The sequence below is a fragment of the Ambystoma mexicanum genome, chromosome 6p (assembly GCF_040938575.1).
Source record: "Ambystoma mexicanum isolate Mex_15411 chromosome 6p, UKY_AmexF1_1, whole genome shotgun sequence".
NCBI classification, from domain to species: domain Eukaryota; kingdom Metazoa; phylum Chordata; class Amphibia; order Caudata; family Ambystomatidae; genus Ambystoma; species Ambystoma mexicanum.
In genome coordinates this window covers 941,824,454-941,849,184 of record NC_090935.1, presented here as the reverse complement: position 1 = coordinate 941,849,184, position 24,731 = coordinate 941,824,454, and the positions used below count along the sequence as shown (strand labels likewise).

The window sequence follows — 24,731 nt, the reverse complement described above, 5'->3', positions numbered from 1 at the left end:
GTAAGCACAAACAGAATTCTGATAATTTTACTTGATGTACCAAAGTGTTCAATAAAGACAGAGAGAAGGAAAACAAATACTCCATTCTGGGATATGGATTAACAAAATGTTTCAAACAGATGGTGGAACAAATCAATTTGAATGCTTACACCTTGCATCTGGGAAGTAAAAGGAATTTCCCAAAGAGTCAATGAATAATACGATTTATGAGTCGAAGCACCATCCTGGCAATACTTACAAAAGCAATGTCAAATTAAATAATGACTAGTAATGTGAAGTGCTTACGCTGGCTTGCCACAAATAGAACTGAACATCGCTGAGGAGCAGGACGCTTCCCTTTCCAGAGCAGCACTGAACTCATAGTTGACCCAGCTAAAAGTTGATCAGAAGCCATGAAAAGAAACATGTACTTGAGATCCAAACTTGTTTGACAGTTTTTCCTCAGAATGCGGTTTCAACCAAAAGAGCAGATGCCGTGCAACTAAAGAAAGACAACCCTGCTTTTCCCCAAGAGTAACAAATCCAAAGCATACATGGCTATCCCAGGAGCATGTTACAGAGTCTAGTAAAATCTGGAGATTAAGTTTTCTCACATGCATCCGCCTCCAAGTTCTTATCTGGAGAAGGAGTACTGACACTGGAAATCAGGGTGAGGTACTGCGACGGAATCTGGAATGGAAGTTGCTGGTACAGAGTACGCACAGGGTGCAGCAGATATTGGTACTGGCATCAGTGCATCCAGAAACCACAAATGTATCAGAGAATGGTCTTCCACACTATTCATCACAATCTCCATGCATTCCTCATTATTGAGTGACCAAACAGGTAGATGTTCCATTTGTAATTAGCCTATTTGCAAGTCTGGATTTGAGCCTTGTTGGACAGTGTACCTCGTATGGATTAAATACTAAGTGGACAGGGAATCAAACTTTGTAATGAATATGCATGATTGGTGACAGAGGAAAAAGAAGAATCCTTCAACCTTGTAGATAGTAATTACAGTGGTCAAAATAGTGGTGTCAGGGTTACAAGCCATCACAGCTGACAGAAAAAGGGAAGGTAATGGCTAGCTACAAAAGGTTACCTGACTCGCCGCACAGGAAGAACAAGTAGAAATGATGATAATGTTTGGACACACTATTTAATGGGACTGAGCTGGCATACAAGGTACAAGTGTATGTAGCATGCAGAGCCCAAGCTTTAAAGTGACAGCACATCTTCCAGAAATTCTTCCTGACCAGCCTGGTGGTGCAGACATATCCTAACCAGGACAGGCAGGCGAGCAGGATGACAAACATTCTTGAATTCATATTAGTAATGATTAGCTGTGTATAAAAAACTGCAGAAGGCATCAATGACTACGGAGAACATAGTGAATGTTTGCCAGAAATCTGAGGGCCCCTCTGCAGACAATGAAGGTTGCCAAACGAAACTGTTCCATACAGGTTATTTAGCCTAGTTCATTCTCAGAAGAGCGGCTCTGACATTTTTGGGAAATGTTACAAATATTGGAGCTTCAATCTAAGTTAGTAAAGGTAAACCTGAAGTGGACCCCTTGCTCTCAGTGCTTAGTGAAAGGCTGCACCTCAGCCACCCCTCACTGAGTACACCCACAAATTCATAAATGCATTTATGTGGTTCCTGTCTGTACTTTTGTTCAGAGAAGAGATGTCTGGAGTTTAGGTGCTGGATGTTCAATGTGGTTTCACCGGACCGATATGCAAATGGATATTTCTCCTTTGAGGTACAAGGAGCTAAAACCCGACTGAAGGCCCTTGTGAGTTGATACAATCCATAGAATAGGTGATTTGGCCTGGTTGGTTCTCAGCCAAGGGACCCTACATTTGTGGCAAACAGAGAAATTGATCAAGTGAGTTTTAACGCCTCAAATGGTTTCAACATAAGAGATGTAGCTTTTTCTACACAGTTCTTACCCCATTTATATATCTGAATATGATAATATAAAAAATCAATTCCAAATACTAATTTCCAACATTCACTTTATATTTAACTTTGTAACAAAATATACCACTTCAAACTTTTATATTCGTTAAGTGTTGAAGTCTTTGACTACAAAACTCTGAATACCAATAGAGAAAGCAAACACAAAATTGGATAGTTGTACCTTTTTGTTCTGCAGTTCTGGATGAGGAGGTGAATCAAGATTTATTATGGAATTTAAAATATCATGTGTCAAATTGCTGAGATGCAATAAAGGATTGGCCACCACTGTTTTGGCACTGGCGGTGCAGGCAAAAAGAAGAGGTACAGTAACTTGTTCGGGGTGAGCAAAAGCAAGTGTTTGCATCGACTTGTCCTAAAAATGCAATAGAAATAGTACAAAAACATGAGATACATTTCACAAGATTTGAATTCTGCAAGTCAACTGTAATTTACGGAAATGTAGCATTCAACTGACACTAAACTAAGAACAGACAGTTCTAACAACACTTTTTTACTATCATGTGACCAACCAACAACTCATTTTACACAAAAGGACTATTTATTGGGTTTACACCATTCTTATACCAGTTAAAACACTAGGATGTACTAAAAGACATTTTTTATTTAGGCCTTTAAGAAAATGGGGACTTTCCCTTTCGTCCTAAAGCTTGATGCAATGCTTGGTTTTCAACAAATACAACACTAAGCCTTCAAAGTTTGTTACCGAAAAATCCCCAAAATGCAATAAAGAATCTTCCTATGTGCAAACAATTAAGTCTTAAGGGCAAGCTCCCCTCCCCTCTTGCTGTAGCAGTACAGAGCATGGTTTGCACCTCTGGCTCAAACCTTGTTCAAGGGAGAGTCCTCTACCACAGTCCCACACGCTCAAGCAGACTGGTGTTTCATTTGTCGGCCAAACATATGCATGCTAAGTACTCTCCCAGTTGTTCGATCAAGGTTCCCCTATGCCGGCAGATCTTGCTGGCCATATTGGGGTTTGATAGAGAAACACGGCTCTGCACCTAATTTCCCATTTCGTGCCTTGATATTTTCACCAGACCCTTCCTTCCTTCCTTCTAACCCTTCCTCCATTTTCTGCTCCCTGAGCCAATGTTGCCATCTCGGGAATCCTCCAGCTTCATTACTCTCCCAGTTACCAATGTGGTCTTGATATTTGTGTTGATCTCTTCCCTACCTCATGGTCCTTAATGCTGTATCCCCTCACGTGCTCTTTGGTTTTCACCTCACTTCTGTGTCAATACCAATTGTCTTATTTGTCCAAAGTACTACTTTTCTATTGCTCGTCTCCTTTGTTACAAGTCTTTCCCATAGTTTGTCTCTCTATCTGGTCTTCCTTAAACCTTGCATTATCCTCCTTTATTTTTCTCTATCTGGTGAAAACGTACTTTTCATTATCGTACCCCACGGCTCTTTCTACAAGTTGGTAGCCCCCCTTCAGAGACAATCTTTATCCTTCTCTCTAGTGCTTTCAAACTTCACATCTCTTCTATGTACCTCTTATTTACCTTACCAAGCTGGTCTTTTTTCAATCTCTTGCCGCCCAGGTTCTACACCTCTCTTTAAATACTTTGGATTCTTTGTCCATCTTACCTACAAGGCGGTGGTATTGATTGCTGAAATCTCCAAACTGGTACAATTTCTACCCAGTAACTCTCCTTCTACACGTCCCACTCTGTCTATACTATGCAACACATCTCCCAATATACCCAACACCGGGGCTCACTTGCTGCAGCACTTCGTTAAGTGTTTTTTGGGGTGAACCCCTCTTGGTCCCACTCTCCCGAGGTCAGCTGCTACAAATTGGCAAACTCCTCCGAGAACTGCCCTTCAACTTTCAAGTGACCTCACGTTGTGTCTCAGAGAATCTTCCCAGGGTGGATTTCCTCTTGACCTTGGGAGTCTCCCTGGCACTTCTTCCTGGAGCTAACTAATCCCAACTGGGCTTATTTTCTTTTGAAGGGTGTATGTTACTTTCTTTGGGTGTGTTCCAATATAATAGCCTGTAGCTGGGTTGTGTATTCAATGGAATGGTCCATGTAATGCGGGCCAGGTGATCTCTCTTTTTGGCTGAAAGAAATATCAGGGTCATCTTGCATTTTGCATTCTAAACTGGCCTGGATTGCGAGTATACTCACATCGCCTTTCAATTGGATCTCTCCGAAGGATGCCTGCTCCTCTCTGTGTGCCTCTGCATTCCCAGCGTGCGTTTTTCTTATACAGAAACCCTCTATTAGCCTTGGGTAAGTGACTATTAAATGCGATTCCTTTGCCGCTGGTTTGCATTGAACAAACTGCAATATTGTGCCTGCCTTTCACAATAGTTGCCGGAAAGAAGAACCAATTACTTACCTCTCTGTAGTGTTCTTTCTGATCGATGTTCTGTTAGGGAGAATTCTCTCTTTAGGCTGAATTTCCTAACCTAGTGAGTCCCCCAGCAGCTTTGCTGGATTTCTGGAGTTTATTTTTTTTCTCCTGCCAAGAGTGAGACTCTTTCTCCCACTCTTGGACATGATTTATGGTGTTCCTTTGACTGTTAATGTGTTTTATGGGCTATGGGGTTCTTTACTCCATAGGGTCTCGTGTTTTTACTATGTGTGTTACACAGCACCCTCCGTGCCGTAACACAGGGGTGTCATAGTGACACCCCACCATAGACTCCATACCCTGGGACTGACTACTGTCTCCCAGGGCATGTAAAGTCACCATTGGCTTTACTGGTCCCAAATTATTAACAGAAACCAGTACAAACCATCATATTGTGGACATACTGGTCGGGGCAATTCAATTGCCCTGGGGTCTGTTAGTCGAGGGGGCACGTCTCCGTCCCCCCTGATCGAGTTTTGGCTGGTGGCAGTGGAAACTACTTTTTATATTCGACCGCGAATATTTCCCTATGGGATTTTCCCATTGTTCGAGGCTACCAACTTTAATAATTTAATTCTCATAGCCTCGAACATACCGCCGGTTTATTTATTTAATATTAATTCGCCGGTTGGTATTTTTTGCCAAGACTCAATTCTAAAATGGAGTTTGTGTTCTCTTCTGTGACTCCAACCCAAGTCGAGCCCTTTGTTCCACCTTTTGGCGAACTTCTCCACAGAAGCCTCCAAAAGTGGTGCCACTCTGTCTGGGTACCACAGGGGATGTGGGAGGGGGTTTAGGCACCCTGGACTGAGTTACCTTGGTAACTCAAGTCGCACTCTTGTGTGATTGACCCAAGTGGTGAGCCGGCCGGCTCACCACTTAGCATGTTTGATTGACATCTAGGCTGAGTGAATTGGGGTATGCTGCATAAAAGCAGGGCTTTGGGGACTGGAACTTCAGAAGTTGCCACAGGACCTGAGAATCCGACGGGGGAAAAGCTGAGCCGACCTACCACGATGACACTACCGGTGGAGCCCTGCAGAACCGACTCACCACTTCCCGACGACAGAGAAGATCTCCCGACTGGAGAGGCTTCTTCCCCTGACTGGTGGGCACAACCAGTTTACCTTCTTTCTTCGCACCCCAGACTTTGTGGTCGAACTGCCCGTGCCAAGCAAACCCGGCGGCCGGATAGCCACTCACCACTGAACCGCGAATCAACGGACCGCTCCTTGTACCTGAGAAACTCTGCGGCTAGTTTCTTCCTTGGCAGTGCAACGGACTCCTGTCTTCCTCCCCGACGAGATCTTCTCTTCCCCCGGACGAAGCACCGACTTGCATCCGCTGCCAGGAACAAATGCCCCCACTGGAGTGTTCTCACCACTTTAAGGTACCGTGTCCGCCAGGCCTCCCTTTCTAAAGATTGCTACAAGGTAATAATAACCCCTTAACCTTCTGGACTGGGCTGGCCGTCTTGACCCTCTAACTGGTCCCTCTCTTTGATCCAACTCCTTTTTGAACCGTTACAAGACTTTTGTGCACTGCAACCATGTGACCTTGGACACATTTCGTTTGGATCCTCTTGAGCGGATCCGGCCTACTGACTCTGAATTCCTAGTGTTACTTTGCCTTCCTCCCTTGTTGTGTTTGTGAAAAAGTGTTGGGATCTGTTTCAATTTATTCTCTGCTTTTCTCTCCCTTTTAAAACGAATTATTAGAGTGCCATCTGCGTTAAGCGCTCACCGCTGTCTGAAAATAAGTGGGGCTTTAATTAAGACTTGTCTAATATTCTTTTAAGGGAGTGTATATCTTTTAGTGACCGTGTTTTTGAATTTCTTACTATAAGTGCCTGTGTGTTTTTCTAGTTGTGGTTTTAAATAAATAATTATATCTCTTTTACACCAAGCCCTGGTCAGTGTTTACTTGTTCTATTGTGTTCTCTTGGCCTATTGTGAATACTCTGTATACTGCCTAACTCTTCTTGAGGGAAGTCTGACTGCTCAGCCACAGCTACCAAGTGAATCGGTGTGGTACACACCGCTACCAAGTGGGTTTACTGCCAAACACCTGTAGTCCTAAATCGTTCGCAGTGTTCCCAGAGGGAACTGCACAGGTTTCTGCCTAACATGTTCCACCCACGGATTCTTCATCTATCATATCCCTATCCCAGTGCATCTGTTCTACAGAAACCTTTCTGCCGCTAGAGGGTGCAGCACGACTCCATGTCAGCACCGTCCAACACCTCTACAAACCTTGCACTGTATAGGACGTCAGGGCCAGTATATATAGCGGTGCAGTGGCCCATTACTTTAGTTCAACCCTTTTTCCCTAGAACTCCGAAGCTGAGGGACCGTAGAATCAATGGGGTACTAGCTTCCCGCAAGAGGGGCAGGTAGGGAGGGCGGTAAGAAATCCATGGGAGGAACATCAGAAAAAACATTACAGAGAGCCAAGTAATTTGTTCTTCTAATGGATTCTTTCCTCCCATGGATTCCTCATCTATGATATTCCCCCAAAGCAGTACGTAAATCTGGAGGAGGGAGGAAGCAAGAACACCACCTAAACGAGAAAACTCTGGAGGACTGCCCCACCAAATCGGGCATCCTGACCTGCAAAGGAATCAAAGCAATAATGCTTAGCAAAGATGCACATGTTAACGCCTGGCAAATGTCCAGAACTGGGACTTCCCTCTGCAGGGCAAAGGTGGAAGCCACTCCCCTGGTAGAGTGAACTCTAAGACCCCCATGCACATCCTTCCCATTCATATTGGAGCATTCTGAGATGCAGAGAATGATCCACCTGGATAAGGTCTGTTTGGTGACACCCCTGACAGCACGAGGACTAGCATAACCAACAAAAAGCTGGTAATTATTCCTAACCTCTTTAGTACGAGACATGTAGAACTTCAGGGCTCGTACCAGATCCAGCTGATAGAATCGTTCCTCTGCCTTGGAAAGGTGAGACGGAGGAAAAAACACAGGAAGATTGATCTTCGGAGAGAGATGGAAATCCGAGACCACATTCGGTAGAAAGGAGTCACCTTCTCAATGGAAAAAACAAAGAGGTAAAACAGACAACGCCTGGAGCTCACTCACCTGTCTCGCAGAAACAATGGCAACCTGGAAAACCACTGTAAGGGTGCGCAATCTAATAGGACATAAATGAAGGCTCACAAACGGATTGGTCATGAGAAATTTTAACCCCAAATTCAAAACCCACACCATAATCACAAACCGGCAGGGAGGAAACTGGTTGCACAACCTCCACAAGAACTGCATAACAGTCGGGATTGCGAAAAACAAGCCAAGTTCTGGGGACCTTTTGAACACTGAAATAGCAGCGAGTTAATTGCGATGAATCTGATGTCATAACTTCTCTCCTGGAGTTAGCCTCTCCTCGCGTGGCATGGGGATGGCAACCGCTTCCTGATCCTGACTCTGGGGGTGGCTATACGAGGGAGGATCACATGAGGGGAGGCAACCTTCAAGGGGGAGGACAGGCATCAGTAGACATGGTAGCCCCCTTTCACTTTTAGGGATACCCCCTCCATTCCTCATGCCACGATGGCACATTGTAGTGATCCCCTTGAATACTTTACCAAGTCTGCCGACAATGTATTTCAATATCCATCCTTTGAGAATACTGAGATGAGGAGGAGGGATGAATTGTGAGGAGAGCCAGAGGCAGCAAGCCAATGCAGCAGTCTAGTGTTTAGAAACTATTGAACAGCGCCAGGAATTTTAAAATGGACACAGCTGAGAGAGAATAAGAGACACTCTGCAATGTCATGCTGATTCCAAGCAGAACACGGAAAGAGGAGACAAAGACAGCAGCAAGGCCATCAGGGACGGAACCTCGCAACTGTATTCTGACACCGGTCAGAATCCCGGAGTCAGGCAAACCAGGGAACGCAGCACACAGGCTGTCACCAGGACCAAGTACAGTGAGCACGCCGACGAGAGTGCAGTGTTGAATGCCTGCAGGCAAATGAAGCACCCGAAAGCAGAAAGAGGCAGTGCAAAAGCCAATCGGGTCACTGCACACCCCCGCCAAGTTGACAAGAGGAGAAGGAAGGAGAGATGTGTGGAGCACCTGCGCCGCACAGTGAGCCCATAGAGAGCAAGTGGGGAACCGTAGCGCACAGGGATGAATGTCCAGATTGAACGAACGAACAGTGACGAATGATGGTCAAGGACCTGCTTGTTAGAAGGCGAAGAAAAGCCAAATACAAACCAAGTTCTATGAAGGGCACGGACGCTGCTGTGGAAAGACAAAGGGACGGCTGAAAGAAAGAGCGAATAAGAGAGAACTAGGCAAGTGAACAAGGAGCTGTAAAACGGAAGTGAAACAGGAGACTAGAATCATTCCTCCCAAGGCAAAACCAAACAGGGGGAGCATACATTTGATAAATTGCAACAAAGTCCTGAGAGTATACCAAGCAAGTCCAAGTGAAATCAAGTCTGTGGAGTGAACTACAAAAGAGAATCCCAAGGAAGATTCATGCCCTTAGGATTGAGAGTTACATTAAAGGTGAAAGAGAACCTGGCAGGAGAGTACACCAGGTACTCTGCTAGTCTGAACCCCACATTCAAAATATGGTACGTTTAAAAGAGAATCCCAAGGAAAATCCATGCCCCTAGGATTGTAAGTTGCATAAAGTGTGGAAAGGACTTGGGTGGGCAGGGGGTCTTGTAGGGTTGTTTCCCCAGGAGTGGATAAACAGTTCGGTTATTCTTTTGAACTTTTGTTTTGGTGAAGAAGAACCTTGGGAAGGGAGTCATTCCATATAAATGAACATTACCCTGTTGGAGCCTTTTTGTTGGATTTATACTTTTTTGCTGAACTTGAGCATGTATCCACTTCGAGAGTCGAAGACAATTTCCGAGTTACTTTTTAGACAGAGGGCTAGGATAGGATTTCAGACACTGCACATTTTTGCTTCGGACAACTTGACACAGGACATATCCTTCATTTTGGCTGAGGTAGGAAAATGATTAGGGATATTGAGGCACTTTCCCATCCCAGATCCGCGCTTAGAAACCAAACTCTGGTCTGGAATTAGGCATGTTATAAAAAAAAACAATTAAATAAATAAAAGATTCCTCTCCCGGCACCAAGTTGAAAATGTATGCCATCTGTAGGAATAAATGAATTTCGCAGCAGGCCTCCAAGTGGAAAGGAGCACATCAAGGATGTTGTGCGAGTATCTCACTCTCTCAGTAGCCAAGCATGGCGGTTCAGGCTGCTGAGGTTCAGAGGCAAGACCCGCTGCTCCAACTGGGAGAGCAAATCCACTCACCCCAGAATGCGCCAGCAAAGGCAGATGGACATGTCAGGCAACTGTGGATACAACGTTCTCCGGGCCCAGTCTGGTGCGATTGAGATCATCAGGGTTCCGAACAGGTGCAATCTCCCAAGAACAAGTGGAATGAGAGGGATCGGTGGGAACACATAAAGGAGGTCGAAAGTTGATTCGACCGTCAGTACGTTCCCCAAAGCTCCCTGACAATGAAATTCGCCCAAGCAGAACAACTCACACTTCCTGTTGGCACTGGAAGCAAAGAGGTCCACTTGAGGTGTTCCCCAAAAGGAGAAGATCTCTTCCAGTACTTCCTGACCGAGCTCCCACTCGTGGGAGGCTGAAGTCCGCTCAAGGCATTATTTATTTAAGTTATATAGCACCTATAAACAAGCCCAAAAACATATGGGTGCTGCACATTCCGCTGTGACATTCTTTCATCTGGCCAGATGAGCTAGTCATATAGACACTATTCTCCAGAGCCCAGAACCACAGTCTATTTACTTCCCTGCACAGAGGCATGGACCCCATGCCACCTTATTGTTTGAAGCAGTGTATGGCCACTGTGTTGTCTGTCAGAATAAGCACAGTATTGCATTTTACAGAGGGGTGGAAAGCCAGCCTGATCACCCTCAACTCCAAGTTCCTGAGGCACCACGGGAGACCACAGTCTGCTCACTGTCAAGTCTGACAGGTGATCTACCACAGACAGTTTGAGATGAGTCTGTGACCACCGTTACCTCGTGCCAAGGTTGATGAAACAACATGCCTCTCAGCAAGTTATCGTGCATGACACACCATGCAAGATCTTGGCCCACCTGATACGAGAGCTGTAGAAGGTCTGACATGCGGCCCTGGAACTGTGGCTTTTGGCAACAGAGAAACCACTGAAGCGCTCTCATACGCATCTTCGCCACCTCCAGCACCACAAGGATAGAGGCACTGACTTGTTCCTGTGATTGGAGGACATTGACCAACCGAAACATGTTTGCCACTTGATCCTCAGACGGGAAAGCCCTGCCCAGGCGAGTGTATAAAACTGCCCAGAAGACTGGGACATGTGACGAATATCGACTCTTCGTCCCTTCTCGTCAGAGGTGAGCCACCCCCTTTGAGGCTATGGAGGTAAGCCCGGGACAAGAACTCCCATACCGGTAAGGAAATCTCGGCCCAGAATAAATTGTCTCCCTACATGGGAATCGAAAAGACGGTTGCTACTTTTGTTTTGAATCAATTAAATACTGACATGTCTTCAATCTCTTTGGCTTCAGGTAATGCTGGATCCTGCCTGAACGCCACAGTCAAAGAAGAATGACACACCACTTTTGTTTGTGATGACGTACATGAAGACGAGGAACCTTGAAGGAGGAGAAAATGCAACACAGAGGCGAGTCTCTGAAGGGAACACGTCTTGGAGGGATGGAGCCACGCTAGATCACAGAGCCAGTAGTAGCGCGGCATGCAAATGAAACCCTCACAAGACACCGGAAGGCTGGCGTCCTGACAGGTAAAGAAGCCTTCATCAAGGAGGAGACGGGATAGTAAAGCAATTGACTCACCTCGTGGCGTAAACAGATGGAACCTGTGGTGGGCTTAGGGCCCATTAACTGACGTTGAGACCTGATTGCAGCAGAGAGACGAAATCCCTGAGCTCCGCACGAGAAGTGTAATAGCTGTCAAGCCAAGCAGCGGAAGGGACAAGAACGTTCATGAAAAAGTAACACTGTCGAGCATGGTGAACAGAGACTTTGATATCCGAGGCTGGGATGGCCACAAGGGTTACGGGCATCGGATAAACCCGAATAGAGACAAAGCAAGCCTATCAGAGTGCCAGAGTGACACTCAAGGCTGGAGAAGACACTAAGGTTCCGGGAGCCCGGAAAACCCGAACGGGCAGGCACCATACCGAGGCTCTGCTAAAGCAAGTCTGACAGAGGCCCAGAGGATTTAGGGGAATCTTGAAAACAAGAAACCTAGTGAACAGAACTGGGAGAGAGAACCTGGAGTGACCAAGTATTTGACAACAAGACAAGGACACTGTCGAACACCAAGTGGGAAATAGTGAAGTTCTGTTAAGGAAACCTTGGACCTCATTACGAGTTCGGAGGTACTCCCAACATCGTTTTCCCGCCGCCTGATATCCCGGTGCCACTGGGACATTACAAGCCCCGGCCGGCCGGGATATCAGACGGGGGAAGTGTAAGTCCCACGGAGTACCATAGGACACAGAAGACTGGCACTGTTGCTAACGGTGAAGGTGCTTCCGTGACAAGTCTGCCTAATGGGACTGTTGCACCTGCAGGTCAAACCCTGTCAGGTCAAAGACTTGCAGTGTGGCGGTGCAGAAAGGTTGCCAGTACGTTGCTACCGGCACCCTTATTTCCAGATCGCACACTTGTAATAAGGCCCCTTGTCTTTCCTGGGGAAAAAGGAAACCGTATGAAGTATATATAAAGACTTCAAAACATGGCATACAGAACTTGCAAAGAGGATGAGGCCAGTACTGTAAGAAATTGCTGAACTTTGACAAACTTTTAAAACCTTCTTCTTGAAAAAGGAAACCAAGTGTTCCGGCCTCTTTCTTTCAAGTTTTCTTAAGTGGTAGGGCCAGTTTGCTGAATAGAATATGTACTACGGTCTATTTCTTTTGGGACATTTGAGGGGCATCAATAGTTAGTTTGTTAGGCAGGCAACCTCCGATAGATTGGTGTTTTTCCTTTTATTTTAAATAAACACCCATGAACATGTCAATATGTAATCTGACTCCTCCTGCTGGTTTGCCACAGAGGGCAGAATGTGAGACTTTTTGAAGTTCATAGAAAATCCCAAACTGTGCAAGTTCATGTGCGGGGTAGATGCTCTGGGTAGCGAGCTCGGATGAGCCAGTTGTCCAGTTAAGGAAAGACATGGATGCCCTCCCCTCCTAAGGGCTAGCCGCTACTAAAGCCAGCAGCTTGGTGAAAACTCTTGGCGCTGATGAAAAAGCCAACGACAGGACCTTGAACTGGTAATGCTGTGGCTCAACACGAACCTCAGGTACTTCCTGTGCTTTAGATGAATCGACACATGGAAGTAGGTATCCTGAAGATCCAGGGAAACCAACCAATCATGCAGATCGCTGGCATGCAGGATCTGGGCTAGAGTGACCATCTTGAGCTTTTCCTTGCATAAAAACAAGTTAAGCAGCCACAGATCCAGAATACGGCGCATGCCTCAGTCCTCCTTTGACACCAGAAACTAGGTGAAGTGTCACCACCCTCCTCGAACTGAACGCAGAACCAGTTTGATTGCCATCTTTGCTAGAAGCTGACAGACCTCCAGGAAGATGGGGTCCAGAGACAAGGGAGTTACCAGGCAACCATGGTCCAGGAGTCACTGGAGAAACCGTAGGCAATAACCATGACAGATGACCTGCAAGGCCCAAGTGTCCAACGTGGTCTCTGACCATTCTGTGCTGAACAAGGAAAGACCCGTCACCTACGCACGCGAGAGGCATAGTCCAAAACGTCACTGAGGTTTGGTGCCTTAAAGTGCAGTGGCGACAGAGGCCACAGCTATGCCACCGCTCTACGCACCCCATCCTCTCAAGGAAGCATCTGCCTCTTACCAGGGCAGATTGACAAAAGGCATCTTGGGGCATAGTTTGTGAAGGGGTGAACACCCCTGCCCCGGGATGACGGTTGTGTGCAGGGCAGTTGCACGGCACGCCCTAAAGACTAAGCAGTCGCCTTTGACGACAACCTTCTAGAGGGCGTCATCAGTCTTCGCTCCAAAAAGGTTGTTGCCATCAAATGGCACGTCCAACAATCTGGTTTGTACATCTGCTGCAAATCCAGGAATCCTAACCAGGAGTGGCACCCGACAACCATGCTGGTGGCCATGGCCCTACACAAACAGTTTGCTGTGCTCAGCCCTGATTGCAGCATTTTGTGTGCCATCTCCCTGCCATCAGAGAACAGGGCCTGGAATCTGTTCCTCATATGCCCTTCGGGGATGTGTTTGGCTGCTTTGGCCACCGCTATCCGAAGGAAAACATGACGCATGAGGCATTCACAACCCGCATTGCCAGACTGCTTGATGCAAACACCTTCTTGCCCCATGTGTTCAACCTCTTACTCTCCCCGCCTGTTGGAAGGGACGCAAAGGTAGTTGTTTTTAAGCTAGTGGTAGTGGCCAGGACCACCAAGTTCTCTGGGGAAGCATGGGAGGAGCGATCATATTGTACCCTGAATCTGGATGGAGCAGACCATCTTAAAGTACTGGAATGCAGTTTGGGGCTTTCCTGGGATGGGAGCTGGCAAGATCTCCATCTCCGGGCTGTGTCGTGGAGGCTGGCTCCTTGTAGGTCCGCAGCCAGTGCCAGCGCATTCTCACCTTCCCCATAAAATTCCATTGGGAAATCCCTCATTTCCCTGGAGCCCAGAGGTTACATCCCAAAAGGGATCAGGTCACCCTCATCGTCATAGAAGTCGTACATCTTGGGCATAAAAGAATCCATAGGGAGTGGGGCATGTTCCAGCAGAACCACAGTGTGTATGGCACAGTGTCCAGTCAAAGGGTCGAATTCAAAAGGGTCGAATACAATACATTTGACTCAAAAGGACCGGAAAAAAAATGATCGAATGCCTTTTTTTTTAATTATTTTTTTGGGGCCTTGATATAGGTTGAATTTGTGGTTTTTGGCCAAAAAACAGGGGTTTGGTGGGGGGTCACCCCCACTCCCAAACCCCCCCCCCCCCCCTCCTGCAAAAAAAAAAAAAAAATGTGCATTCGATTTTTTTTTATTTCGGTCCTTTTGATTCGAAACAATTGCATTTTGACCCTTTGTATTCGATCCTTTCACCCTAAACCATGTGGCACAGGTCGGCGCCGAGGCCGATGGTGGTGCAGAGGCTGCAACACCCTAACGCACAGAGCTACCACGGCTTCCTTTTGGGCCAGGCAAGAGCCTGTAGCTGTGTGGCTGTTGCCCTGCGGGGTGCAACAGAAGCGTGGGCCCCTGCAGCACCATAGCCGAAGCAGACAACGCCATTGCCTGCGCCACAGGCACGAAGGCCAGGGCCGTCGGCACCTGGTCGAAGATGTGGCATTTTCAGGCAGAAGTTCTCCCATTCCTCCGGAGTGGAGAAATTGGTTGCAAAACGTGCCTCTTTTGGTCGCTCAGGGGAACCGGTAGAGTAGGGGCTCTTTTTTAACAAAGAAATCTAATGTTGGTGCAATTGCCCATTTATGAATCCTTTTTCTCTTAATTTCACTTCCAAGGGGTATGCGTCTTCCTTTGTCTTTTCCACTATACCAAAATAACAATATAGAGATAACTTAACTTCAGGGACCTTTCCCTTCCAATGAAGTATAGTCCCAACAGATTCTGTTTAAAAGGGGTATGGGTCTTCCTCTGTTCTTACACAGTCCACAACTTACTTCCTCTCTTCACCTGGTATGCTCTCCTGCTAGGACTTCCTAACTTTCCAACATAAGGGCTTCCCCCAACTTCAGGGGGGCTTTCCCTTCCCTTGAATTACACTTTCAATAGCTTCTACTGTCAAGAGCTACAGGTCTTCGCTTGATCTTAAGCATACACAGTTTACAATTCAAGTAGGTGTTTTATCCGTCTTAAGTCTTTTCTTGTCCCTGTTTTACTCTTCCTGCCAGGGTATCACACCTTGGTGCAAGTCCAAGATTCGCACACTGCCTTGTTACTTTTCCTGCCAGGGCTTTTTATGTCCTCTCATGGGTTAGAGTCCCAAAATCGCCGTTAGCCGGGTTCACTATCCGGACAGGACATTTCCGTTCTCCATTCACTCTCTCTTGCACCAAGGAAAGGAGAAATGACTTACAGTAATATTCTTTCTATGGATTCTTCTCCCACAGAATCCTCATCTGATAGATATCCTCATCAGCTCTGCTACTTAGAAACTTTTTCGACAGGGGGCGTACTGGACCTCGACTCGGCCATCGATCCGTGTTGCTCGGTGCTCGATTGTCAGATTCGGACGATATGTCATATATATACCACGTTGTAACGCTCACCTGATTCCCGTAGAGGCGCCGGTCTTGACTGGGCGTATACCGTATCTTCAAAGGTGATGTGTAACACACGGCTGGCTCTTTGGGCTGGACCTCTGTGCACTGTATGTCTGACTCGAAGGGTAAGATGTCTGCAGATAGAAAATATGGGATTAATGAACTGGGTTATTGAATGTCTCTCTCTTCTTCCCTTTCTCTTCTCCTGTAGAACCCCAAAGGTTAACGCTCTCACCTTAGGTAAGTGAACGCCGTGCTCTCCATCTGCCTCGGGGCAGGGTGCTGTAACCAGTTTCTTCACTGGATAAGGGGAGCAGGCCTCTTGACTTCAGAGGACTGCTGTCCGTCGTTTACTGCACAAACGGTAAGTTTCGAGTAATTCTAATGTCTTTAAAAGTCTTTAGTAATGATGTCTCTTGTTTTGCCGGGTTCCGGCGATGGCGGATGACGGGCTGAAGTGAGTTGAAGATGGAGCCAGTGTGATGAATAGAAGCGCCTGGAAGCACGTAAGTAAGCGCTTGTTGCCTGCTTCACGATGCGCTCTAACTGTCTTTTTATTTTGCAGGTACAAGTTCGGAGCGGCTGCAGGGTGCCGGAATACCCACTGGGTTAGATGTGGAAAGGAGTAATGGCACGTGAGTATTAAAGTTCCCCAATGTCTTTAAACGCACCTTGTTTTGTCTTTCAGATGCGGGATGCAGCGCCGAAGGCCTCCGGAGCGTGCGAAGAGTTGGTAAGCTTTTGTCTTTCAGATGCCGGAATGCAGTGCGAAGACCTCCGGAGTGCACGAAGAGTAGGTAAGCCTTTGTCTTTGAGATGCCGGAATGCAGCGCGAGGCGTTGGTGACAGCCGATGGACCAGGTAAGTGAAGCGCTGTCACTGAAGACCGTAATGCTAACCTGTTCTTTCTTGTCTTTATAGGTGTTGCTGAAGACTGGATTCAGGATGGTAAGCCTTTTTCCTTAGGCCCAGGATCAGATGCAGAAGACACGATGAGCGTTCTGCTGCAGAGGATGCAGAATAACGCAAAGCAAGATTCATCCATCGGGTGTGGTTTAAATAGCCTCCTGTAGTGCTTAGATGTCTCCTTCCACAGCCACGCCTAGGTAAGAAAAGAGTTCCTGCTTTCCAGAAGAGTTCCAGTGTTCTGAACCTAGGGAGTGGCTCCTGCCCCACCCAACAGGAAAAGTAGTTCCAAACAGAAGAGGATCAGAGGCTCAACTGGCAGGCAAGTAAGCAGCATGGTCTGCTGAAGGTAAGTCCACCCAAGCATTATGAGCCCGGCGCTTCCAGCGCTGGGACTGGGCATATTTATGAGCCTGGTGCCACTGGCGCCAGGACTGAGTCCAAAAGGTCCCAATTGGGACTGGTTGGCACTCGGAACCTGGGTTATGGATCTGCTTCCAAGGGAGTTGGGAAAACCCTGACCTTTTGGAAGCAGAGATCATGACAGTACCCCCCCTCAAGGCCCCTCCCAAACTGGGCTTCTCCGGGGGTTTTGGCTTGTCAGGAAATGTTCGATGAAATCTTTTGATTAGGCGAGGAGCGTGGACATATTCAGCAGGTTCCCAGGATCTCTATTGGGGGCCGTAGCCTTTCCAGTCAATTAGGTAAAATAGTTTAGATTTGGAGATCTTGGAGGCCAGAATGCTTTTGACTTCAAACTCGAGTTCTCCATCAACTAGGATGGGTTTTGGAGATTTAGTTAGTCGGGTTTGAGGTTGCACGGGTTTTAATAGAGAGACGTGGAAGACCGGATGTATCTTCATGTGCGGGGGCAAGTCCAACTTGACCGCTACTGGGTTTACTATGGTAGTGATGGAATAGGGACCAAGGTATCTTGGGTTGAATGTGCGTGGCCCTTTTAGAGGTGGATATTTGGTGGATAACCAGACTTGATCCCCTACTTGATATTGAGGGGCTTCCTTCCGATGTTGATCTGCTCCTTTCTTGTTTTGTTCTTTAGCCCTTTGAAGGTGAGAAACAGCTTCCTTAAAGACTTGGGTGATTGTAGAATGCAGGTAGTCTACTGCTGGTGTTTCAAGATCTGGAATGGACAGAGTTATTGTAGGCATATTCGGCTATCCAAAGGATGTCTTTCCAAGTTTTTTCAGTTTGTTGCAGCATGCAGCGTAAATACTGTTCCAGAGTTTGATTGGTCCTCTCGGTTTGTCCGTCGGTCTGAGGGTGGTGACTGGTCGATAGTCTCACATCAATTTGAGCCGACCGACAGCAACTTCGCCAAAAATGAGAAATAAATTGACTACCTCGATCCGAAATTAGAACCGAAGGAAAACCGTGCAGTCGGACGATGTTTTCGAGAAATTCTCGGGCCAGAGTTGCTGCTGTTGGCAAGCCTTTGAGCGGAATGAAATGCGCCATCTTGGAGAATAAGTCCACGATTACTAGAATCGTATTGTATCCAGAGCATGGAGGTAGATCGGTGATGAAGTCCATAGAAAGCGTATGCCAAGGGTGAGGTGGGATGTCAATAGGGCGTAAGAGGCCTGCTGGTCTTTCCTTTTGACTCTTGTTTTGGGCGCATACTCCACAGGACATTATAAAGTCTCTGATATCTTTTTTCCAAGACGGCCACCAGAAGTAGCGCTTGATCTTTTCTGAGGTCTTGGCCATACCGGGATGTCCTTCCATTAAAGAATCGTGATAACAAGAGATTACTTTTTTCTGTAAATCTGTGCTGGGCAGGTATAATCGTTCTTGGAAATACAATAAGTTGTCCTTTACTGCAAAGTCCTTTCCCTGCAGATGCCAATTCTGTATGTCTGCTGGAGTTACAAGTTGCCTGGCTTTATCCTTAACTTCCTCTATGGATTGTGTGGCGATTACACCCAGAATTCTTTTTCGGGAATGATTGGTACAGGTTTAGGGTTGATCAAGTGTTCTTCCACTCCCATCCGAGAAAGGGCATCAGCTTTACCGTTTTTTGTACCAGGTCGATGGGTAATTATGAAGTCAAACTCGGCAAAGAATAATGCCCAACGGAGTTGTCTAGAGGATTGGGCTTTTGCGGTTTTCAAATATTGCAGGTTTCGGTGATCCGTAATCACAGTAACGGTGTGTCGGGCCCCCAGCAGATAATGCCGCCAAGCCTTAAAGGCAGACTTGATAGCCAGAAGTTCCTTGTCAGTAATAGTGTAATTGATTTCAGGAGGCGAGAATTTGCGGGACCAAAATGCCACGGGATGCAACTGATTGGTTACCGGGTCCTTTTGTGATAGAACTGCCCCCATGGCAAGGCTTGAAGCATCAGTTTCCACGATGTAGGGGAGTTCGGGGCGAGGGTGTTTTAAGATTGGTGCAGAGATAAATTTAGTCTTCAAATCCTGGAAAGCTTGTTCCGCCTCGGTAGACCATTCAAAACGTTTGTTTTTCTTTAACAAGGCAGTGATGGGCTGGACTATTCGAGAAAATTCGGGGATAAACCTGCGGTAAAAGTTAGCGAAGCCTAACATGCTTTGCACACCTTTTACGGAGGATGGTGATGGCCATTTGAGAACTGCATCGACCTTCTTTGAATCCATACGCACTCCGCTAGGTGATAATATGAATCCCAAGAATTCAACTTCAGTCACGTTGAAAACACATTTTTCCAATTTAGCGAAAAGTTTGTGTTGACGCAATCTTTCGAGGACCATTTTCACATGTTTCCGATGTTCAGATTCCGATGAAGAATAAACGAGGATGTCGTCAATGTAAACAACAACACACACGTCTATGAGCTCTCTGAGGACATCGTTCATAAAATATTGAAAGGCGGCCGGGGCATTGCAAAGTCCGAAGGGCATGACCTGACATTCAAATAGCCCATATTTGGTGCGGAAGGCCGTCTTCCATTCATCGCCCTCTTTTACTCGTACCAAGTGGTAGGCTCCTCTAAGATCCAGCTTTGTATATATGCATGCTTTTCTGACCTGGTCCAGGAGTTCAGGGATCAAAGGTAACGGATATCTATTCTTGACGGTGATCTGGTTCAGGGAGCGATAATCTATACAAGTTCTAAGGTCTCCTTCCTTTTTTGGAACGAAGAACAAAGCTGAAGAAGCAGGGGACTTGGAAGGACGAATAAACCCATTTGCCAGGTATTGATCCAGGTATTGTCGAAGGTGAAGGTTCTCAGGCTCGGTGAGGGCATAAATTCTACTACAAGGAGGAGTAGATCCAGGTATCAGGTCTATCTGGCAGTCATAAGACCTATGAGGAGGTAGAGAGTTCGCCTGATCCTTCCGGAAAACATCTTGGTATTCTAGGTATTCGGGAGGTAACTGGGGAGTCTCTGAAGAAATTGCTGCCAGTGCAACACCAGGTGTAGGGTGACAAGTAGAGACACATTCTGGAAACTGGACCGTTCTTGCTCGCCAATCGATCAGAGGATTGTGTTTCTCTAACCAAGGTATTCCTAGAATAATCTGAAACTGAGGAGCCTTGATCACATCGAACACGATCTTCTCATGGTGTCCATCTTGACTTACTAGCGTCACTTCTTGAGTGGTATGCGTTACTGGTCCGGAGGCTATCTCCGTTCCATCCACCGTAGTAATGACATCCTTTGCAGCCTTGGGACAAAGAGTTAGATTCATCCTCAAAACCATTTCATGATCCACATAATTGCCGATGGCACCGCTGTCGACGTAAGCTTCAATTGCATGTAATCGATCCGGATTATCAGGGCTAATGAGGACCATAGGTATCACGAAATGCGAGGTCACGGAACTGGTTTTCACGCTCGGCAAGAGGACCTCTATTCTTGTCGGGCGAGGTCGTTTCCCTGCTCAGAGTTTGTAACTTTGGTAACTGCAGCTCCTACTGCCTTCTTGGCAGGTTTCACCGGACAGTCTCGAAGAAAGTGCCCTGAGTTTCTGCAATAGAGGCATAATTGCAACTGTTTTCTCCTTTCCCGCTCCTTTTGTGTTAGAGGACCTTTCAGGCCCCCTATTTGCATGGGTTCCCCGGAGTCTACTCCTTTGGAAGGAGTTGGCGGTTTGGAAAATACTCGAGCATCAAACTTGGAACGATCGGCCTTCCTGTTCTGCAGTCTGTGATCTATTTGAACGACTAAGTCTATATAGTCCGAACAATCTTGTGGGGGATTCACTACTTGGGCTAACACATCTTTGAGCTCTCCACGTAGACCTCTATAAAACAGCGTAATCCTTTTATCCTCAGGCCATTGAGTTTCCACTATCAGTCTGTTGAAAGACGCAATATAAGCCAAAAGGTCCTGATTACCTTGTCGCAACGAAAGAAGTTCATTGTCCAAGGCCTGCCCCTGTGAATGTCTTGCGAACAGTTTTTCCGTACTGAGCTGAAAAGCTTGAAAATCATGGAGGACCGGATCATCTTGATTTACTAGAGGGATCGACCAGTCTGCCGCATTGCCACTAAGGTACGAAAGCACGAAAGCTACTTTAGCTTGATCAGTTGGAAAGGCTGCTGGCCGGCATAAGAAATGCAACCGGCACTGATTGATAAATACTGCAAACCTCTTTGGGTCACCAGAAAATCGTTCGGGCGGAGCCAGAGGTACATTCCCAGGTAGGTTGATCTGCACTGGATTCATAGAGGATGTAGAAGGAAGATTTCCCCCAGATGCGGGTAACGGGGTCTGTCCGGCTTGTGACTGTAGCAATTGCTTAGCGAGATCATCTGTTCGCTCCTTGGAAATAATCAGTTCCCTTCTTAGAGCGTTCGTTTCCTGACGGACTGCATGCACTTCTGCCCTTAGTTCCCCAAGTAACTGGGCTAGCTGGTCGGTATCCGAGGTTTCCATAGCGCCTGCCGGGAGTTTTGTGGTAGGCTTTGCGTTCTGTAACGCTCACCTGATTCCCGTAGAGGCGCCGGTCTTGACTGGCCGTATACCGTATCTTCAAAGGTGATGTGTAACACACGGCTGGCTCTTTGGGCTGGACCTCTGTGCACTGTATGTCTGACTCAAAGGGTAAGATGTCTGCAGATAGAAAATATGGGATTAATGAACTGGGTTATTGAATGTCTCTCTCTTCTTCCCTTTCTCTTCTCCTATAGAACCCCAAAGGTTAACGCTCTCACCTTAGGTAAGTGAACGCCGTGCTCTCCATCTGCCTCGGGGCAGGGTGCTGTAACCAGTTTCTTCACTGGATAAGGGGAGCAGGCCTCTTGACTTCAGAGGACTGCTGTCCGTCGTTTACTGCACGAACGGTAAGTTTCGAGTAATTCTAATGTCTTTAAAAGTCTTTAGTAATGATGTCTCTTGTTTTGCAGGGTTCCGGCGATGGCGGATGACGGGCTGAAGTGAGTTGAAGATGGAGCCCGTGTGATGAATAGAAGCGCCTGGAAGCAAGTAAGCGCTTGTTGCCTGCTTCACGATGCGCTCTAACTGTCTTTTTATTTTGCAGGTACAAGTTCGGAGCGGCTGCAGGGTGCCGGAATACCCACTGGGTTAGATGTGGAAAGGAGTAATGGCACGTGAGTATTAAAGTTCCCCAATGTCTTTAAACGCACCTTGTTTTGTCTTTCAGATGCGGGATGCAGCGCCGAAGGCCTCCGGAGCGTGCGAAGAGTTGGTAAGCTTTTGTCTTTCAGATGCCGGAATGCAGTGCGAAGACCTCCGGAGCGCATGAAGAGTAGGTAAGCCTTTGTCTTTCAGATGCCGGAATGCAGCGCGAGGCGTTGGTGTCAGCCGATGGACCAGGTAAGTGAAGCGCTGTCACTGAAGACCGTAATGCTAACCTGTTCTTTCTTGTCTTTATAGGTGTTGCTGAAGACTGGATTCAGGATGGTAAGCCTTTTTCCTTAGGCCCAGGATCAGATGCAGAAGACACGATGAGCGTTCTGCTGCAGAGGATGCAGAATAACGCAAAGCAAGATTCATCCATCGGGTGTGGTTTAAATAGCCTCCTGTAGTGCTTAGGTGTCTCCTTCCACAGCCACGCTTAGGTAAGAAAAGAGTTCCTGCTTTCCAGAAGAGTTCCAGTGTTCTGAACCTAGGGGGTGGCTCCTGCCCCACCCAACAGGAAAAGTAGTTCCAAACAGAAGAGGATCAGAGGCTCAACTGGCAGGCAAGTAAGCAGCATGGTCTGCTGCAGGTAAGTCCACCCAAGCATTATGAGCCCGGCGCTTCCAGCGCTGGGACTGGGCATATTTATGAGCCTGGTGCCACTGGCGCCAGGACTGGGTCCAAAAGGTCCCAATTGGGACTGGTTGGCACTCGGAACCTGGGTTATGGATCTGCTTCCAAGGGAGTTGGGAAAACCCTGACCTTTTGGAAGCAGAGATCATGACACACGTCACTATGCCCCATAACCGAGTTCCCCCCTTTTTCCTGTCCTAGAACATTGATGAGGAAAAATGATGGGAGGCATGGCTAATCAGCCTGTAAAAAACTGAAAAATGGGAAACATGACAAAGGGGTGAAACCCCGTCAAATTAGCAAATGGAAGGGGATTTCTTTTTAAAAGAAAAGAAACAGCCAGCCAGATAGAACCGGTCACCTCAAGGCGTCCCTTTGCTTAGACAGAAGCGCAAAGCCTTAAGAAAATTCTGAGCGGGGATGGATGGATGGGGCGATGAGGAATCTGCGGGAGAAGAATCCATAGAAAGAACATTACGGTAAGCAATTTCTCCTTCAATGGATTGCTTTTCTCCCGCAGATACCTCATCTGATAGACTCCATCAGCAGTTAGGATGAAAGAGGTGGGCAGAAAGTGTTATAGTAGCAGATTCTGCAGCACTGCCCTACCAAAACTTGCATTCACCCAGCGAGCAATGTCCAGACAATAGTGCCTGGTAAATGTGTGCAAGGATGACCAGGTGGCGGCACGACAAATGTCCCTAATGGGGACTCTTCACTGTAAGGTCGTAGAAGCTGAGACTCCTCTTGTGGAGCGTGCCCTGATTCCGGAAGGAAGTTCCTTACCAGCCGATTGATAGCACGCCATGATGCAAAGGATAATCCAATGCGAAAGGGTCCGTTTAGTTACTGGTAGATCTTTACAAGACAGAGAATGAGCCACAAACAGCTCGTCAGATTTTCAGAATTCAGATTTCCTAGAGACGTAAAAACTCATGCTCTATTAGAATCTAAAGGGTGGAATTGTTCCTCCTCTTTAGAGGGTTGCGGTGGAGGGTAGACTAGTAAATCTATGGAAAGAGGTGGAACTCAGAAACCATGTTCGAGAGAAAACCAGGCCTGACCTTAAGGGAAGCTTTTTCCAGAGAAAAAAAACAGGAATGGGGCTTGCAGCACATTGCCTCCAACTAACTCTCCTGGCTGACATGATTTCAACCAAAAAAGCTGTTTTCTAGGAAAACAGTCTTATGGAACAGGAATGCATGGGCTCAAACGGAGCCGCCATCAAAAATGTCAGAACCGGATTTAAATCCCGGTCCAGGACAACAAAGGGAGTTGGCGGACACGTATTCACAAGGCCCTTCAGGAATTGGGACACAACTGCCAAGGACAGGCAGGACATTGCCCTGAAAAAAAGAACCTTCATTGAGGGACCTTTTGAACACAGACAAGGCCGCCAAATATCCTTTGACTGTGGTAACCTCAAGGCCTGCTGAGGCCAGTGACAGAAGGAACTCCATTACTGTAGTGGTGGGACAAGAGATGGGATCGATCTTGCGTTCCCTGCACCATGCCTCAAATCTTCTCCACCTGCACGCATACAGAGATTTTGTAGAAGGACTGCATGGTGCCACCACACCTCGAGCCTCGTTCGAGAGATCCCAGTCATCATACCTCATCCTCTCAAGAGCCATGCATGTAGGTTGAGGGACTCCGGGATCGGGTGGAATATCCAACCTTACGAATGGGTCAGGAGATCCGGGCACCGAGGCATCCGGTTAGGTGTGCAGATCCAAGAGATTGGAGAATCACGTTCTCCTAACGCAGTCTGGGGCGATCAAGACCATGGTTGCTCAAAACCTCTTCAACCTCCTCAGAACCCATGGAATGACGGGAATCATGGGGGAAGGCATAGTGGAGAGGGAAGGTCCAATCCACCAGAAATGTGTCCCCTAGTGCACCGTTTGCTGAGGATTCCCTCAAGCAAAACTGTCTGCACTTCCTGTTGGACTA

At 47.1% G+C, this 24,731-nt stretch overlaps 1 protein-coding gene across 2 annotated transcripts in view; it reads right to left on the bottom strand.

The window, feature by feature from the left end:
- The window catches only part of DMXL1 (Dmx like 1), a 1,868,248-nt gene that overhangs the window by 781,443 nt on the left and 1,062,074 nt on the right, over positions 1–24,731 (bottom strand). For both annotated transcript variants that reach the window (XM_069625559.1, XM_069625560.1), the window contains exon 25: positions 2,126–2,317. In XM_069625559.1, the coding sequence (XP_069481660.1) occupies positions 2,126–2,317 (192 nt within the window). The remainder of the gene's footprint in view (positions 1–2,125; positions 2,318–24,731) is intronic.